The sequence below is a fragment of the Lissotriton vulgaris genome, chromosome 7 (assembly GCF_964263255.1).
Source record: "Lissotriton vulgaris chromosome 7, aLisVul1.2, whole genome shotgun sequence".
Classification (NCBI taxonomy): Eukaryota; Metazoa; Chordata; class Amphibia; order Caudata; family Salamandridae; genus Lissotriton; species Lissotriton vulgaris.
The window spans coordinates 1,701,597,583-1,701,615,895 of NC_141695.1; the positions used below are offsets into that span (position 1 = coordinate 1,701,597,583).

General features: G+C 46.3%; 1 protein-coding gene across 1 annotated transcript in view; it reads right to left on the bottom strand.

Annotated features, from left to right (window-relative positions):
- LOC147706353 (solute carrier organic anion transporter family member 4A1-like) overlaps window positions 1-18,313 on the bottom strand; it is a 345,292-nt gene that overhangs the window by 186,105 nt on the left and 140,874 nt on the right. The window contains exon 5 of the mRNA XM_086932845.1: window positions 439-593. Within this exon, the coding sequence (XP_086788971.1) occupies window positions 439-593 (155 nt within the window). The remainder of the gene's footprint in view (window positions 1-438; window positions 594-18,313) is intronic.

The window sequence follows — 18,313 nt, forward strand, 5'->3', positions numbered from 1 at the left end:
ACAGTCATCGTGAGGGTCTGTAATTGACATTTGACCCTCACATTCCATGCAAGGCTGCAATCCAGAATTACTCGGAGGTGACATTCTTCCTTTGCAACAACGTTGCAATTTTCAGGAAAAATTACGCAACAGCTTCTAGTACTATGGAAAGCCTAAAAAAAAATTAAGCGTTGAAGGTGCAGAAAACAAGGGAACTGACTGTCAGCACACCAATGAGGGATTCTTATGACTCCGAAGACATTACACAGGGAAGCTTGATGAGCCGTGGCATTATGACGTCCTCATCGACATGGGAGAGCTGTAAACAAAACTTTCTGTGGAATGCTGGCGCATTGGGATACTCCAAAGTGGAGGAATCGACAGGTAGATGTATTCATCAGAAATAAACCTCCTGTTCAAAGTTATTTTAATTTACAGGACCATGAGCCCATCACTCACCAAATATTGTAGCCGCTTCTGAGGCACTTAGGCTAAACTGTGATTCAAGAATCTTGGGTCCGAATGTTGACATTCCAGCAATGAGTGTTGCTTCAGTTGCACCAGCTAGGCATAGGAAGACAAATGTTGGGTTTTTCAGCAGCAAGAGTACTGATCTGGCAAAGACAAATGATAAAAGAGGAAACTTCATGTGAATTTATATCTGTTACATTAATCATCGGGTGTCGTTTTCAAAGCTTCAGTTCTGCATACAGAAGCTCTAGTCCACCAGACAGAAACTTCGCTAGTGGGCAAGACAGCACAAAGCAAAACAACACATACTAGAGGGAAGCACACAATCAGGAGAGTGTACAGCAGTAAATAAGGGACACAGCAAATGAGAAAATAACAGACAGTATCTCAATGCAAGTGTCATGCTCTGGAACTCTGTCTCACTTACTGTGTGTAAGACCCACTTCCTGGAGCAGAACTGTTTTTTATCTCACTTCTTGGAGTACAGACTTATTAATTTTATGCAAGTTCCACAACTTGGTGAACAGTCTCACTCACCTAGGGCCAGATGTAGGTGAAATAGATTTACCGATTTTTTATTACCGAATTTTACCGATTCGGTAATTAAAAATCGGTAAATCTATGGTGTGGACATGTAGGTATTCCAGATGTGCTGGAATACCGAATCGGATGATTTCGGTATTTACCGATTCGGTAAATACCGAATCGGTAATGCCCATTCATTCCTATGGGCTTTGAAGCCCATAGGAATGAATTGCACCTTGGTGTGCAACTCACACCCAGTGAGTGAGATTGCACTTCAGGATGTGGAGCTCGAACCAAGGGCCAGATGTAGGTCGGTCGGTAACGGCCGAAAATCGGTATATTCGGCCGTTACGATCGGTAAATAGGTGATAGGTATGTAGGGGGCATTATTTTACCGAATCGGTAAAATTACCGATTCGGTAATTTTACCGATTCGGTAAAATAAAAATTCAGTAAATTTACCGAATGTGAGCCACCCAGATGTAGGTGGGACTCTTCAAAGTCCCAGAGGACTTACCGAATCGGTATTTTACCATCGAATCCAATTTGATGGTAAAATACCGATTCCGGTGTGCATGCACATGTGTGCATGCACACCTATGCCATGTGAAAGGCAGACCTGCCCTTAGGGCATGTATGCCTGCCACATGGCACCCGAGCCTGATTTTGGGGTGCCAGAGGGTGTCAAAGTGACACCCCCTGCACCCTTGTGAAAATCGGTATTTACCGATTCGGTAAATACCGAATCGGTAATGCCCAGTTTCTGTCATTGAGTGTGAGTCTTATACCATGGTGCACAGTCTCTCACTTTAGGTTTGAATCACTAACCTTGTAGTATAGTTTCTCTCACTGTTTGCAAATCTCAAACCTTTTGGCTCAGTATTTGTCATTGGGTGCGAGTTTCAAGTGTTGAAGCACAGGATCAATCATGGGGTGCCAGTTTCACTTTTTGTAAAATAGTTTCACTCACTGTTTGAAAGTCTCACTTCTTGCTGCACACCCTGCTCATTTGCTGTGAGCCTCACACCATGATGCACAGTTCCTCTGCCTTGGTGCGAGGATCACACGTTGGAGCACAGTCTCACTCGTTAGGTGTGTCACCCTGTGCAGGGCAGTTAGGCATTGACTAACTGTAAATCTTACATCTTGGAGCACAATCTCCAAAACCTAAAGTTTAAGGATGCAAGTGTCAAAGTTGATTTTCCTTAAGTGGTGTGGGTCCCACAACATAGTGCTGTCCGATTTCCAAATCTCGGAGTACTATCTCACTCACTGGATGACCTCACATCCTGGAGCAAGGTGTGTGAACGAAAGGCCTGATTTGGAGGAGTTGCTGAGTCTTCAAGGTTATGGTAGTCATGCCAAAAACAATTCTGCCCAGCGCTGTCCAACCTCCTGCTTGTTTTCTTTTGGGTGAACATGAAGGCAGAGCTGAAGCATACTTCTTCTTCTCAGCACGTACAATAATGAAATTTAGCTTTAGTCCACTCTTGTCTTGCTGTGTGACAGCTTATGTTTCTTATGTCAGATGTGATATTGTTCCTTGGTTTGACCAAAGGGAAGAGAGGTGTGCATGAACCACAATGTTGTAGCATCTCAAAGATGACTGAGGATCTGTCAGTGGGCAGTGGAAGACTACAGTGCTCTACTAGTAAGACCACTTAGTGATTTTGAAAAGGTCCATGCATAGGAGTCATATTGCTAGTCTGCAGGAGCATTATCAGGAGACAGAATAAAGAATTCTGGAGCCTAGCTACCAAGTTCAATAATTATAAGTTGTGATGCATGATACTACCTTAAGCCATGGATATAAGGTTCAGCTGGCATGTCAATCATCTGCTTGGTTACTCTCATAGGGGAGGCAGATCTATACATACCACTGGTAAGGCCTTTATAGGGCAATTCAGATCATTCTTATCTTGCCCTGTGTCAATATTATGTTCACCTTTTGGATCAAGGGGCCTTAAGAAAATACATTGAGAGATATTTCTGGCTAATTCATCAAAAGTATATTATGTTTTACACTTTCAGCCACTATGCAAAGATCTTTCTGTGCCCAACGGCGGTGATGGAATATTTGCATAACTTTGTTACAGATGACCCATTGTTAGCTTTTTGTAAAGTTTCTGTTTAAAGAGTGCCAGCTTGCTTGTTTTTGTTCCAAGGAACTTTAAGACCAAGTGAACTAACATCAGACGAACATTAGTTACTTACCTGTAAACTGTGGTTCTCCAGTATTGGTGCCTTTCATAGATTCGCATGCTTGAATATTCCCCGTCGTCGAAGTGGGAGTCCCACGGTACATAAAATAGTAGTAAAATATATATACATTGACATAGCGATATTGTGTACTGTATCTTTAAAATTGTTTGTATCCAGCATTTGGTACAACCATGTGACTCACGTTTGGTAGGTGTGGCCCAATAGGGCGGGTCTGCACTGCAAAGATAAAAGAAGTTTCCGTTTTAGAAATGTGGTGTGTGAACAAGACTACGCTAGTAGTCGAAACGTTGCATTTTGGAAGGCACATGGAATAAATAACATCTTGCCTGGAGTACGTGGGGTCTGTCTCTTCTTTCGCCGCTGCCTGTGGAGGTTTGAAGATTTTGCTCATATATATATATATATATATATATATATATATATATATATATATATATATATATATATATAGAAAATTATATAATTATACATATATACAAAATGTAATACTTATAAAAGTACCATAGAACTAAAGACAGGCCCATAGAAGCCTTAAAGGGAGAATTCACTTTAGTAACATATCATAGTCATTATAATGGTCCACATTCCAGCAAATCAGGCAACAGCACCCTCTAGAACCTTCTCCTCAGAAGCTCAAGCCCTCAGATTTTCGTAGCACCAAAGTGACCATGAGTGCATGAGGAGAAGAGAGCCTCTGAGGGGAGGAAGGGTGGGTCGCATGTGAATCTATGGAAGACACCAATACTGGAGAACCACAGTTTACAGGTAAGTAACTAATGTTCTTCTCCAGTATTAGGGGTGTCTTTCATAGATTCACATGCTTGAATAAGAGTAGAAAGCAGTAAAGTAACATATGAGTCATAAAAGGCAGTTCAAAACAGAAAGTAACACTATAGTATTATTAAAATAGCATACAGTGAAACACAATTTAAAACCTTTTATGACAGGAGGCGGGAAGCAACAGAGGCTCACCTTAGTTAAAAAGATTTCGTAGCACAGCTTGGCCCAGAGCAGCATCCGCGGCGTCAGCTGACTCCAGACAATAGTGTCTCGTAAACGTGTGTCTGCTCGACCATGTTGCAGCTCTGCAGATCTGGCACAGGGGCACTCCAGCAAAGAGGGCGGTAGATGATGCCACAGCCCTTGTCGAATATGCTCTCACCTGAGCAGAGAGAGGCTTTCCTGCCCGGCAATGGCAGAAAGAAATGGCAGAAGAGATCCATCTCGTGATAGATTCTTTAGTGACTGCCTGTCCTTTTCAAACTCGGCCATAAGCTACAAAGAGTTGGTCTGACTTTCGAAACGGAGCGGTGCGCTGGATGTAGAATTTCAGGCAACGTTTTAAATCCAAGGAGTGGAGAGAACGCTCAGAAGGAGACTGAGGGTTAGGGAAGAAAGTTCTGAGAATGACGGGCTCATTCAGGTGGAAATCCGAAGGAACTTTGGGAATGAATTTTGGATTTGTCTGTTAAGTAACAGTATCTTTGGTGAATTGAAGAAATGGAGGTTGTATCGTAAATGCTTGGATGTCACTTACCCGCCTTGATGACGTAAGCGCAAGTAAAAGAGCTACCTTCCACGTAAGGAATTTTGAGTCCGCTGAGTCCGCTGAATGGATGGGCTCAAAAGGAGGTAGGAGGAGCTGAGATAAAACCAGATTGAGGCGCCAAGAAGGCGGCGGACGACGTATGTGCGAATACATTCAAAGGGGCCTCTGAAGAACTGTCAAATGATCTGAGAGGAATACAGAGAGGTGGTGCCATAATGCCGAAAGCGGGAAATCGCTGCCAGAAAGACTTTAAGAGTGGAATGGGAAAGTCCTGACTTTGTTAGAGATAAGAAGAAAGGCAGGATTTGCTCCGGCTTGGCGTGCAGTGGATCAAGAGCTTCCTTGTGACACCGACACAAAAACGCTTCCATTTCAATTGATATGTTTTGATGGTGGAAGGAGCACATGCATGTGCCAACACCTTCCTGCACTCCGGAGTGATATTCAGACCTGCGAACTCATTGTGTTCAGGTTCCAAGCATGCAGTTGGAGATAAGCCGGATCCGGATGGCAAATCCGCCCTTCATTCATGGTGAGCAGGTGAGGCAGAGGGCGAAGAGGTATCGGATCGCACTGAGACAACAGAAGGAGGTCCGAGAACCACAGGCGACGTGGCCACCTGGGCGCAATCAGAATGACGTGGCATGGTTGGAGCTTTATCCTGTGCAGGAGGCGCGGAACGAGAGGGAGCGGGGGAAAAGCGTAGACGAATTCGCTCGACCAATTGATCGAAAACGCATTCCCGCTCGACTCTCTGTGGGGATGCCGACTTGCAAAGCGTAATCAACAGAACAAAAATGGCTGGATAGGAAAAGTCATTATCGTTAGTGACAGTGACGTAGTCGAAATGTACTACGTTACCAAGGCCTTTTGTACCAAAAACAAATTTATTTAATTTTTCTGGTTTTTAGATTCATCAAAACATATGGGCAAACCAAAGACTTGTCACGACAGTGAGTACATGAATACAGTATTTACATTTATACACAACTACCGATGTACATTATTTACAAAGTGAGAAACACACAATTTGAATGAACACAGTTATAAAAGACACACCAAAAAAGCAATAACATTAATCAGTATCCAAACATAAATTTTATTTATGTACAGTGAAAAGGTTCCTACAAACAAAAATACGACCAGTCCATGGGGGTGTGAAACCAAGGGACAGGCGGGGACAGATGGAGTAGTACGCCTGCCTGCCTAACAACACTGTGGTTGCGATTTATATTGGGTTACACCACGAGGGTTCCAAGTGGTATTTTCCTTTCACTTCCTAGGTGCACCCTTTTTGAATGACCACAGGGTAGGTATGTCGACGCGTTTCGAACCGGATGGTTGACGGTTCTCTTCAGGACGGGGACTGGGAACAATACATCTGTAATGATATACAGAGTGGGTGTCAGGATTAATTGTGGTAGTTTAACAAAAACTTATTGGAATTGACTCCACAGCTAAAAGAGACTTTTACCTGCACGTGGCAAAGAATGTGCCTTGGTGTCGGTAATTCACCGGTGTAGGGATAGATTCTGTGAAAACATACAAGATTGATTCTTAGCACCCTGGGCCATGGTCGAACGTTTAAAGCTGTATTGATACATATCACCTATTGTCCAAAAAGGACCTGAGTTCGTACCTGTAATTTGCCGGTTAGGATTCTTTCAAGTATAGTTGTCCGCCACGCGGTACACACACGGGGGTTGAACTGTTCACATAATGACAGTGTTTCAATTCACAGGCTGAAAACAACACAGAGAGACCAGTGCGCGGGATTAAACGAGTGTTGGAGTGTGAAATGCATCGTATATCTCAAGAAGCCGAGTAGCATTTCCTACCTGGGCAAGTAGCTTGTCTAGCGTGTGGCTCTAGATTTCAATGATCACTTCAGAACTGATAGAGACTAAGCCGATACCTGCATTGCAAGGAGGCAAGGATTAATTAAATCAGGCTAGCCCGTGGGGCGGGGAGTAATGGTGATCTAGCGCTTCGCGCATTTATGCAGAGGGCATGCACGCCGCTTACTTTGTCAGGAGGATTCAATCACTCGAAGTCTCTCAGACGGGAACACGCACGGTCTGTCAGTGTGTCTCAGCACTGGCTAGGGTGTTTTTTGAAAACTCCCGAGCCGGTTGGCTTGTGGGAGTGGCTAAGGGGCGTAGTCAGTGAAGGATCATGGTCCATGTAGTTCGGGCCACTATTAGATAAATATTAACACATATTTATCGGGCATTGTGTCAGAAGGACCTGAATCATACAGCGTGTGATTATACCGGGACAACAGTATTAACGAGCAAATAAGCTGCATGGTGGGCACTATTTCCAAACTGCATAGTGAGATCAGAATATTCAGAGCCTGTCACAAGTTCAACCAGGCGCCAAGGCAGTGTAGCATCAATCATAGTTAGTACCTCATGTACAGAGTATTATACAGAACATAAACAGAAAATAAACAGCCGAGTTAAAAAACAGCAGCAGCACAACCAAGCTCGGCCGAGGAACTAAGAAGTGGATTACAGACTGGAAATTTCGGACATTTCGTTCAGGCCAATGTTAGAAGTGTCGAACTTCAGAATGAGATACGCCTCTTTCTGGGCTAGGCGCATATCAGGGTCTCCACTGCCACCCCTGATAGCTGCCAGGACTGTCCATCTGATATCTTGACTGGAATGGTTTTTTTGCAGAAAGTGTGAAACAAGCGGGGCTGTCAAGGTTTTATTATTGATTCTCGAGCGGTGCTGGATAATGCGCTGGCGGACCTCCTGGGTGGTCTTACCAATGTATAGCATCTTACATGGGCATTGGATGGCGTACACAGTGTACTTGGTTTTACAGTTAGTATGTTCATTGTGGCGCCAGAATTTCTTCCCATCTGTGAATAATGACCCATCCATGGTAAGTTCGCAGACGGAACAGGTTCCACACTTGCGATGCCCCGTGACAGGATTTGCTCCAAAGATGGTATTCTGTTGATCCCTTTTGGGTTGCGGTCTGGTTGATGTTATCATTTGCCCAATGCTCCTGTTCTTTTTCAGCGCAAACAGGGGAGCACCTATGTCCGGAAGGATTTCCTTTACCAGGTGCCAACTGCGTCTGATGATTTTTTGCAGCTGGTTTGTGTGGGGGCCAAACGTGGAAACGCATACCATCCGGTCTGTTGCGGGTTTGGTTCTTTTCTCCAGGAGGTGTTCCCTGGGTGTCCATCTAGCTCTCTTCATAGAGTGTTTCAGGAGTTTCTGAGGGTAGCCACGTTCCTGTAGTTTGGATGTCAGTGCTTGTCCATGTAGTTCGAATTGCTCGACGGTGGTGCAGTTACGTCTTACCCAGAGATATTGGCCATAAGGGAGATTATCCCTTAGGCTGCGCGGGTGGTAGCTCTTATAATGAAGAGCATTGTTCTTATCCGTCTTCTTTTGATACAAAGAGCATGACAGGGCATTTTCTTTTACTGAAACTTCAACATCCAGGAACGGGAGAGTTTTTTCATGATAGCACAGACTGAATTTAATGTCCGGGCTCCTGTTATTCAGCCACACATGGAATTCTTCCAACTGTATAGATGTGCCATTCCACACACACCAGACATCGTCTATAAATCGGAGCCATTGTCCGATGTGATCTCTGTACGGGTTGTTATTCAGGACATATTTTTCTTCAAATTGGCCCATGAACAGAATGGCCATTTCAGGGGCAAAGGGACAGCCCATGGCTGAGCCTTTGATTTGTAAGAACATTTCGTCCTCGAACGTGAAGAAGTTTTTCTTAAGGGCCACTGTAGCCAAGGAAATTATCAGTTCTGTGGGTACCCTATGAGGGCGCGGTCGATTTTCCAAGTACAGTTCCATGACATCCAAACCGTCTTGCTGGGGTATTTGGGTATAAAGCGAGGACACATCCATGGTGGCCAATAGCTGACAGGACGGATCAAATGTTACACCTTCCACCTTGTTGATAAAGTCCATTGTATCCCTCAGGTAGGATGGCACCTGTACAACCAGCGGTTTCAGAAATACATCCACAAATTTGGAGATGGGCTCAAGAACAGAGTCACACCCAGAAACTATGGGGCGCCCCGGTGGTACTTTTGGGTCTTTGTGCACCTTGGGTAAAAAATATAGGTGTGGAGTCCGTGGATGTTGTTTAATCAGGTACTGTGATTCTTTAGGTCCCAGAATTCCTGCATCTCTGGCTGCATTTACAAGTCCTTTTATTTGGTCCTGGATATGGGCCGTGGGGTCATGGCTGATCTTGCGGTACCACTCCTGATTATATACGTGATTCCGCCCCTCTGTCCGATATAGTTCTTTGGACCAAAGGACCACCGCTCCCCCCTTGTCAGCTTGTCTGATCACGGCTTCCTTCTGAGTCTTGAGTTCAACAATGGCCTCTCTGTGTTTTTTGGAAATGTTTCTGGGAACAAACGGGCGTTGATTCTCTAATACATTGAGCGATGACATGACTGAGCGTTCGAACGCAAGAATGTTTTTGGACACATTGTGATTGGCTGGGCAGAAAGAGGATTTATTCCTCAGGCCTGAAGCTTCTGTGCTGATTTGTTCTTGTGCATCCTTGAAAAACCATCGCAAACGGATCTTCCGAAAGAATTCCATCACTTCCAGTTTTATCTTGGTGAAATCCATGGCAACCCCAGGGACAAAGGAAAGGCCCATCTCCAGAACTTCCTGTTCGGCTTTTGACAGGGTCCTTTCAGAAATGTTGATGATGGCCGACGGTCTTATGAGTTGTAATGCTTCTTGCGGGTGGTCATTTCCCATTGGGGCTTGAATCTTGTTCTCTTCGGCTGTTGGCCTTGGCCTAAAAAAGGCCTCTTGGGGGTGTTCCTGTTCTGCTGGTTTCTATTCGACGGGCCCTCTCCTGCATCAGAGTCCTCCATCGATTCAGAGGAGGATGTTTCCGAGAAGGTAGTGAATCTTCTCTTAGATCTCCCCTGATTGGAGTTCAAGTACTTGCAAAGCGTAGGCATTTGCGGTTGGTTCGAGTCGCAAACGGATCCATCTGTGGATGTCCCCACTGGCGAAAGATGTACTCCAGAGTGGGTTGATGGAGTTCCCACTCGTGATTGTCCGCCTGAGACCTGCTGAGACAGTCGGCAAGAGTGTTGGAAACGCCCGGCACGTGAACTGCAGTCAGGTGAACCTGGTGTTGAATCGCTCAATTCCAGATTTCTTGCGCCTGTTTGGAAAGCAGGAGAGACCTCGTACCTCCCTGTTTGTTGAGGTAGTGCATGCTGCTGGTGCTGTCTGTCCGCACCAGCAGCGATTGGCCTTGTATCAGAATCCGGAAAGACTTCAGGGCAAGGAAGATGGCCAAGAGTTCTATTCGATTTATATGCCATCTGCGTTGAGCTATCGACCACTTTCCCTTGACTGACATACCTTCGAGGTGTGCCCCCCAACCCTCTAAGGAAGCATCCGTCGTGAGGATGAGTGAAGGAGGTGTTTCCTGGAAGGGCCGACCCGCGGCGATATTTGGAAGATGAGCCCACCATTCCAAAGCTGATTGAATGCGGGAGGTCAGGAAGAGTTTGTCGTTGAATGACCCTGAAACTTGTTTCCATTGTTTGTCCACCTCCTCCTGTATGACTCTCATGTGAAGTCTGCAGTGTGGAATCAGATGTATGCAAGAGGAGGCCATGCCTAGAAAAGATTTCAAGATCTGGACAGAAACTGACTTATTTGATTTGAGAAAAGCGACCATCTTGAGTATGCGAAGTGGGACACAAACACCTGCGCCAGACGAGAATCGATTAAGGCTCCTAGAAAGATTTTCTGTTGTGTTGGGCGAAGATGAGACTTCTCGTGATTCACGGAGAGGCCTAATTTGTGAAAAAGTGACAGACAGGTCTGAGTATGCTGTCTTGCTGTTCGACGTGTCTGAGCTTTTATTAGAAAGTCGTCTAGATAAGGGTAAAATTGAACGCCTTGTAGGCGAAGGAAAGCCACGACTGGAGCCATGATCTTCGTGAAGACTCTCGGCGCTGATCGAAGGCCGAAAGGCAACACCTTGAAATGTAAGTGCTTCGATCCGACAGTGAAGCGAAGATATTTCCTGTGTTTGTGATGTATTGGTACATGGAAATATGCATCTTGGAGGTCGATAGTGGAGAGGAACTCTCCTGGATTGAGGTATTGCAAAATTTCCAGGAGGGTCAACATTCGGAAAGTTTGTGATTTGATTAATTTGTTGAGGGCTCGTAAGTCCAGAATGGGGTGCCATTCTCCCGATTTCTTCCTGATTAAAAAGAAGTCGGAATAAAAGCCCCTGCCCTGTTGAGCTCGAGGAACCACTTCGACAACCCCTTTTAATATCATGATCTTGACTTGAGCCAACAGATCTTTGAAATGAGGTGGTGGGGGACCAGAAGGTTGACGGGTGGGAGGAAATTTTGTAAACTCGAGAACATGTCCATTTGAAATGACGTCCAGGACCCAACGATCTGAGGTGATATGAGACCAGTTGGAGAAGTTTTGGGAGATTCGACCTCCAATTTTCAGAGTCGGAGAACACTTGTTGGGGAAGTCACTGCTTTTTGGAGGTGTTCCCTCCTCTGTAATTATTTTTTCTCCGATAAGGCCTTGAATCGGACTAGCGATTTTGAGCTTGATAGGTGTACCTTTGTTTGTTGTTGCTATAGGAGCGATACTGGGAGGAGCCACGAAAATTTCAGGAGCCACCTCTGCCACGTGCTCCACGAAAAGGCAGTTTCCTGTACTGGAGGCTTCCTAAGGAACGAGCGGTATCCATGCCCTTTTTAATGGATTCCAGAGCGTCATCAACATGCTTGCCAAAGAGTGAATCCCCATCATATGGCAAATCAAGTATTCTCGCCTGCACCTCGGGCCGAAAAGCTGTTGATTTGAGCCAGCCCTGGCGTCGTAAAACGGCGGCTCCAGCAAGTTGTCTGAAGCCCGTTGACGAGATGTCGACAGCACAGTCTATAATTTCTGCGGAGATTTTTTCCCCCTCCTGGACTATCGTCTGGGCCTCGGTTCGGACGGAATCTGGTAGATGGCTAATCAAGGCTGCTATCTCAGACCACATCTGGCGGTCATATCTCCCGAGGATGGCCAGGGAGTTCGCCGCTCTGACCGTTGTGGCAGCCATGGTGGTAAACTTCTTACCAATAGAGTCCAACCGGCGTCTCTCCTGGTCTGGAGGGGAGGTGAGAGGAGTGGCCGGATTCCTTGAACGTTTCTGGGCAGCCTGCGTTACAACGGAGTCCGCCTTGGGGTGAGAGACAAGGCATACTGGAGAGTCTGCAGGCGCCTTGTACTTTTTGTCTAAACGTGGCAACACAGCTGGGATGGAGTTTGGACGTGCCATAAGTTTAAGGCCTTCCTGCCAAATAAAGTCAATGATTGGGATGGTATGAGTCTGTTTAAGAGGCTGATCTTTGAAGTCGTAGAGGAAGCAATCCGTTTGCTGCATCTCTAAGGTTAAATGGAAGCGTTTGGCTGCACGAACCATTAAGTTATGGAAGCTTCCAATGTCCACCGGTGGGGACGGCAAAGGCGATGTCGGTGGCGTAGATGGCGTTTGAGCTCTATAATCGTCCCAATCCGCGAGGACATCATCTTGATCAGTGTCTTGATTGACATCCGCGTCATCATCAGTATCTTGTTGTTGTTGGACTGGCGACTGCGGCATCTCCGTATGCACGGGTGTTGGCGCCGCAGGTTGAAGAGTTGGTGAGGTAGTCGCAGATGGAGGGAACCTGCGATTATAATAGTCCAACATATGTTGCTAGTTGGCCACCAGAGAAGACGGTATTTGAGTCATACCATGCACATGCGGTGCCTCAGAATGAGCAACACGGACAGGAAAGAGAGCACCTCCTTCCTCCTCATACTCATCATCTTCCTCCTGGCACTTGATATTGAGTTCAGATGGGCTATTTGCAGGACGAAAAACCTCATTGACATAGGAACCGTCATCAGAATCGTCTTCTGCAGACTCAAATAATTTCGCTGGCAGAGTTTCCGTCATAGGACTCAAAGGTACAGGCCGTTTCACCACTGGAGCTGTAACTACCGTGAAAGTAGTCGCTGTAGCGAGTGAATGTTGCGTCGTCGACGGTCCCGTCGACGAGATGGCTGCAGATGGCAATGGAGCCCTCGGCGGAGATAATATCTTCTCTTTAGTCGACGTAGATTTCTGTGCCGTCGACAGAGACGTCGATGAAGATGAAGCCGTCGACATAGGAGGGATCGTCGGCGTAGACGGCACCGTCAACGAGGATCTTGCCGTCAATGTAATCCTCGACGAGGGTGTAGCCGTCGACGATGTCTTGGCCGTCGACGAGGTCTTGGCCGTCGACGAGGTCTTGGCCGTCGACGAGGTCTTGGTCGTCGACGAGGTCTTTGTCGTCGACGAAGAGGTGGTCGTCGACGAAGAGGTGGACGTCGACGAAGAAGAGGCCGTCGACGGAGGAATGCTTCAGCACAAGCGTTGACGAGGCAGGTTTAACGGCCGTCGATGAAATCTTAAGAATAGATGGAATAGGCATCACCTCTGGGAGCGTGGACGACGAGGAAGACGTCGTCGTCGTAGTCCTCGTAGACATCGAACATGTTCTCGTCAACGTTGGCACAGCGTCGACGAATCTCGTGGTCGTCGACGGACGCGTCAACGGTCCCGTCGACGACCTGGCGCCCGACTTAGATGACGAGGGCACAGCTTGGGATTGCGACGCCAGAGAACCAGGTCCCGTAGGCGTGGAGACTTGCAAATCCCGTGGGGAGACAGATTTTGAAGCGTCAACGAGCTTCTTTCTTTTCAGAAAAGGAGATGGCATCTCAGTCTCTGACCCACGCTTGAGAGAGGCTTTGGAATGGAAAGAAGACACGCTTTCCACGTCAGAAACAGGGTCCTCGGAAGTCTTCAACTTCTGTAGCCACAGAAGGAGACAGGCCTCTCTATCCTTCAGAGTCTTACCAGAGAAGGTCCTACAGAACTTGCAGTTCTTAACTTCATGGTCCGGATAAAGACAGTAAATACACTTACTGTGAGGATCTTCATGAAAAAGGCGAAGCTTTCCACAGGTTGAACAAGGTCTAAATAAAGATTTTTTAGTAGTAGATCTTCAGAGATGAAGTAAGCAAAAGAGATGAAGAAAACTGAGCAGAGCTCAGGGAGACTCCCTTCACACGACGTGCGGTAGAAAATCTGAGGGCTTGAGCTTTTGAGGAGAAGGTTCTAGAGGGTGCTGTTGCCTGATTGGCTGGAATGTGGACCATTATAATGACTATGATATGTTAATAAAGTGAATTCTCCCTTTAAGGCTTCTATGGGCCTGTCTTTAGTTCTATGGTACTTTTAACTTTATGTTTTATATTTTATAAGTATTACATTTTGTATATATGTATAATTATATAATTTTCTATATGTATATAGATATATATATTTTACTACTATTTTATGTACCGTGGGACTCCCACTTCGACGACGGGGAATATTCAAACATGTGAATCTATGAACGACATCCCTAATACTGGAGAACTAGTATGCTATGTGATAGAAGTGAATCTGCAGCAGAATAAAGCAGACTCCCCATAAACTTAGAGAGGCAGCAATCAATATGGTTTGAGATAGGACCAGCTGCTAGAATGTAATCGCAATAAAAATTATCTTTTTTAATACAGGGAATCTATTAATTTTGATGGAATCTACAATTTTAGCACTGTCATGCATAAACAAGCATTGGCGAAGCCAATAGGTCTCACTTTTATGAGTGCCAGGTTATTGACTTTGTCAAACGTTGTTTTAAAAAATCAAAACACTGAAGACGCAGTAAACACATTCATTGCTGTATCGAAACTGAACTGAAGTGCTGTATTTTGAATTATTTTCAGATGCCTTGTCTTACATATCCGTTCCAAATTCCTGAATGAATGCTAAATACAAAAAGAAATCTAAAAACCTGGCACCAAAATGTGAGCATAATTCACTGGTGAGAGGGCACAGAAATACTTAATGACATGTTCTCATTGTCTGTGCAAAGACTGCAAAGGTGTGAATAAAAGTAAAATGGTCTTACTAGATTACAAAGTGCTGACTTGATTGGTCATAAATGCTAGTGTACAGAAATGGACCCTGACATTGGCTACATATACAAGAAGTCATTGAGGTGTGAAGAGACAAAATATGAGGAGTCGTTGAGTGGGATTTTATGTGAAGGGCTAGAAACCTCTTGTAATTAGAAATTTGCCTCTCCTTTGAAAAGATACATGTTTGCTTGGTTTGTGTTCTTAAGTAGTGGATATTTTGCAGTAGGGAAGCTGTAAACGGGTCGAACTTGGTGCGGAGAACCAGACCTTGGAGTCATTGATGCATGAAGGACTTTGTCCCAGAGAGAGAAACAGAGAGGAGGCAGACTATCAGCAGTGCTGAGACTCACAACCACCCAGCGGTAACCTGTGTCTCTTTAGAGGGCCTTTCTTTTTCTGTGAGGCAAAATTTGATATATCTGCTTGGGTCAATTATCCTCAGGAGACAATTTCATTTGTGTTACCATCAACTGTCAAATTATAGATCATCCCCAAAGCCCTGGGAATGATCACTCTGTGGAATAGCTCAACACTGATAGCCTTCTCACCACCCTAAACTAGCCACTGTGCTCCACGAAATAGGGATGTGCCAATAGGAAGGGTTAATCTAAATCTTGATTATGTGTCCTTGACATTTTCTATGTAAATATGAATTTGCCAAACTATACATTACATGCTGCATCAATGGCATATTTTATTAAAACAACCATTTAAACTTCCAACTAAACAAACAATGTTAAAATGATGCACACATACTGCAATGCAGCATCAGACTCTTTTAGGTAGGTTAAGTGGGTTCTTTCAGATGCTGACTGCTGTAATTATCCATTTAATGATGTGGCAATGATTCCAACAGAGCATGCTCATCCCGATTTGAAGGAATGGGGCAAGGGCTTTTGCTTGCATCAGGAAACAAAAATCTTATTTACTTAAATGTAATTCAAAGCAGGTGGATCGAATAACTCCTTGATCATATTTTATTTTCATAATTATCACAAATGTATGGTCACATAATTGATAACTATTCTCAAAACATGCAGTTATTTCAATTAGGCACAGAGGCTGGCACCTCTTTTCATGGTCCCATGTTTTTAGGTTTCGCCTGTCGAAAGCTGCGCAAGCAGCGTTTCGCGCAGGCAAAATCTTTTCTTTTGCAGTATGGATGTTTGTCCCGCCTCTGTTTCCCATTGGCTAGCTCCATAAATGGAGGCTAGCCATTGGAAAACAGAGGCGTCCGTCATTCTGCGAGGCGACTCGTGGGCGTTTCTGAGAATTTTTCTCATCCGGCCCCTTTTGTCACGTCAGTGCGGCGGTGGGCGGGGTTTATTTTTTTTGTAGTCCATGTTTCGTTTGGTCATTCTGCGGCCGACCGCCGCCGGAGGAAGTCCAGGTCCAGGTGAGTGCTTTGATCGTTCCCGCCCTCCCCCCTCCCGCTGTCCTGTCCGTGCCTTTCCCGCCCCCCTCCCGCTGTTCGTTTGCCCGTTCCCGCCCCCCCCTCCCGCTGTCCGGGTGCCCGTGCTTAATGCTTGTTCTACGAGTGACGAGGTCTCTGGTTTCATGCACGTCATGGAGGCCCTCTGGGCGCTAGAGCCAGGCTGGTCCACGGTGTCTGCTCTTGGGACACATGCCTGCACGGAGTCCCCGCTGCCGCCGGCGTCGGGCGCAGCGCTGCCAGCCTCACGGCCCTTCCTGTGCTCTCCCTGCTTTGGTTTGACGGGTTAATCAGTCCGGTTTGTAATTAAAATGATATATGTTAATACAACCCGTTCTCTGCGCTTCTGGAGACCCGAAAGACGGTCACCTCGCAGTTCAAGCCTCGCCTGGCTTCGGGCCACAAATGGCTCTATTATAAACCCATTGAGAGCTGCAGGCGGGAACCACTGAGCCTGACACGGCCCGGGGCCTTCAGGAGCCATCTGTATCCGGGCGCCTCCTTTCACCGCCCGTGGGCGCAGTCTGGGGGATAGCGGAGGGGCGCCCACTCCGGCTCATCCTTTCAACCTCTCCGGTTCAACCTTTCACCCTCTCCGGCTCATCCTTTCACCCGCTCCGGCTCATCCTCCTCCCCCCCCTTTCAGGCTCATCATTTCACCCTCTCCGGCTCATCCTTTCACCCTCTCCGACTCATCCTTTCACCCTCTCCCACTCATCCCTTCACCCTCTCTGACTCAACCTTTCACCCCCTCCGTGTCCTGTACAGCTAGCGCCTCCAGCTCACCCTCTCATCAGCATAGCTAGCGCCTCCAGCTCACCCTCTCTTCAGCATAGCTAGCGCCTCCAGCTCACCCTCTCTTCAGCATAGCTAGCGCCTCCAGCTCATCCTCTCTTCAGCATAGCTATCGCCTCCAGCGTACCCTCTGCACAGCTAGCACCTCCAGCTTGTCCTCGCAATCTCTTCAGCATAGGTAGTGCTAGCTTATCCTTACTCTTTCCCTCCAGCACAGCTGGTGCCTCTAGCTTAGCTAGCGCCAGTACTTCGGCTCATTGTCACACTCTCTCTCTAGCTCACACTTGCATTTCTTTCCCGGTTTCGAGAGTGCTTTCATCTCATCGTGGCACTCTGCAGCATAGCTAGCGCCTCCTGCTCAACCTCACACTCACACATCATTTAGGAATGGGACTGTCCTATCCAACCAAACCTTCCTGAGATATTTTGAAGATAACCTGGGTTCTGGGAGGGAGCAATGCAGCATGTAGATGACCTCTATCATCCTTTGCCAGCCACATCTTACCTTCTAATGACAGCACAGAGCTCTTACCTTCCAGGACTGCAGAGTTCAGGTGCGTTGTGACCCTGAGCACCGTCTTCGAAGTAGGGCTCCCCTTCATGCGCACGTGGCCGCTGGACCGCAATAGGTTTCCACGAGGATGGCCAATCTTGATATAAGTTTGACTACAGACACCGTCCCCTGTCAGGATCCCTGCTACTAACTAGCAGCAACGCTGGTAACCAGATTTCAAGGTGAAAAACTGTAACGGGTTCACCCCCACTTGGATAGTGCACCTTTGTGTGTACTAAAATTGCATGAGGTTTGTTGTCCTCAAACTCACTCTTGGTCCTGAAGAAAGCCTATACATGTATGGTACAAAGGCTGAAACATGTAGACCATCATCAGGATATTATAGACCAATTTAATCTTAAAGCTATCTGCCCTATATCTTTTTAACCTTGTCCTAGGACCTTAGCATTAAAATACTTCACGTCCGGAGGAGGATCCTAGAGGCATTTTTAACCTGCACAATCGCTTCAAGTTTGTCAGGTGCGCTGGGACCCTGAGCACATCTTCTTGGGGGGGCTGCATGGCTCGAGGAGTCCAAAGGCTCATTACAGAGCTAGCCTCGCATAGACGCGCTGGCGATGGACGCCAGTATGATCCGGGGCGCTCCCATATTTTATTCCGCTGGTTATTAATTGTATTTTACTCATCAATAAAAGGCGCAGCACTTAATTGCACGTGCATGGAGCTTCCTGTCCATGCGCAGTAAACCACAGCTCCAG